Here is a 1,259-nt window from a genome sequence, read left to right as displayed (position 1 = left end):
TGAAAACATAAATGTATTCAAAAAAACATATAAATACACCTTAAATTACACTTATTTAAAAATAAAACTTATTAGAGGTTTTCTATATTTATATCTGAGATTACCCTTCTTTAAAAATAAATACACAGATCAGCCTTGGATGGAGAAAAGAGAAAATACTGCAGGATATGTGTGGGCTAGGGGCTGCTGGAGTTTTATCTGGTGTCCTCCTTTCTTTATGAGGTTTCCCTCACTGCTGGCCAAGTGCCAGAGAAGGTGTGCACGCATCTCCCCGCCAATACCCGACAATGGGCAGCTCCTGCTTTGGCCTCAAGGAATGGCTGATGAAGCGGCTGCGGCCTCTGCCTACCTTGACCGTCATCCGTACCTGCCTCCCCCAGAGGAGGAGCAGAGATTTCCGCGTGGTGCTGCTCGGCTCGGCCGGCGTGGGCAAGAGCGCACTGGTGCAGAGGTGCGTGCGCGGCAACTTCCGTGAGGCGTATCTGCTGACCATCGAAGATACCCACCTCCAGGCGCTGGGCTGCAGCCACAAGGTGGGCGCGCTGCATACCACCGACACCACCGGCGGCCGCCGCTACCGGGGCCTGCAACGCCTCGCCATTGCCAGGGGTCACGCCTTCATCCTGGTCTACTCCGTCACCAAGAAGCAAACCCTGGAGGAGCTGAAGCCCCTCTATGAGCTGATCCGTCAACTCAAAGGCAACAACCCACAAAAGTGCGCCATCATCCTGGTGGGCAACAAGTGCAATGAGAGCCACCGGGAGGTGACTGAGAAGGAAGGTGCTGCCTACGCATCGGAGTGGAATTGTGCCTTCTTGGAGACCTCCGCCAAGATGAATATCAATGTGCAGGAGCTGTTCTAGATGCTGATAAACTTTGAGAAGAAGCCCCGCCACTGCTGCCGGCGCCCAGCCTCCCTAGAAGAAATCCCAGATCCCCAAGACCATGGAGAAGCTGGTGGTCAAGTGCATCATCATGTGAACCCTGAGCCTTAAGGAGCCCAACCCTCTTCTCCTTCAGTGTGCCGAAAACATGGACAGACCCCATTGTGCTGTGTCACCTGTACATGACTGACTTTTGTGCTGTCGTTTGGGTTGTAACAATTAGATGTCAATAAACGTCCCTTGTGAGTTAGTAACTTTTCTTTTTCCCAGGCAAGAGGACTCGAATTGTTAAAATATGGACATTGGAGGAGGAGAGGAAAAGGAACAGGATGCATTTTAAAGGATGGGATTTGGACGGACTTTAGAGATTAATGT

General features: G+C 51.2%; 1 protein-coding gene across 1 annotated transcript; it reads left to right on the top strand.

Moving 5' to 3' along the window:
* Positions 1 to 287: 287 nt before the first annotated feature.
* LOC309809054 (GTP-binding protein Di-Ras3-like) lies at positions 288 to 863 on the top strand (the record flags this gene model as incomplete). The annotated part of the gene is made up of 1 exon (XM_082629738.1): positions 288 to 863. The coding sequence occupies one exon, from the start codon at positions 288 to 290 to the stop codon at positions 861 to 863; it is 576 nt and encodes a 191-aa protein (XP_082485864.1).
* Between the last annotated feature and the right edge of the window lie 396 nt (positions 864 to 1,259).

The sequence above is a fragment of the Mesoplodon mirus genome, assembly GCF_964341445.2.
Source record: "Mesoplodon mirus genome assembly, chromosome: 8".
Taxonomy (NCBI): Eukaryota; Metazoa; Chordata; class Mammalia; order Artiodactyla; family Ziphiidae; genus Mesoplodon; species Mesoplodon mirus.
This window is presented reverse-complemented; position numbering and strand designations above follow the sequence as displayed.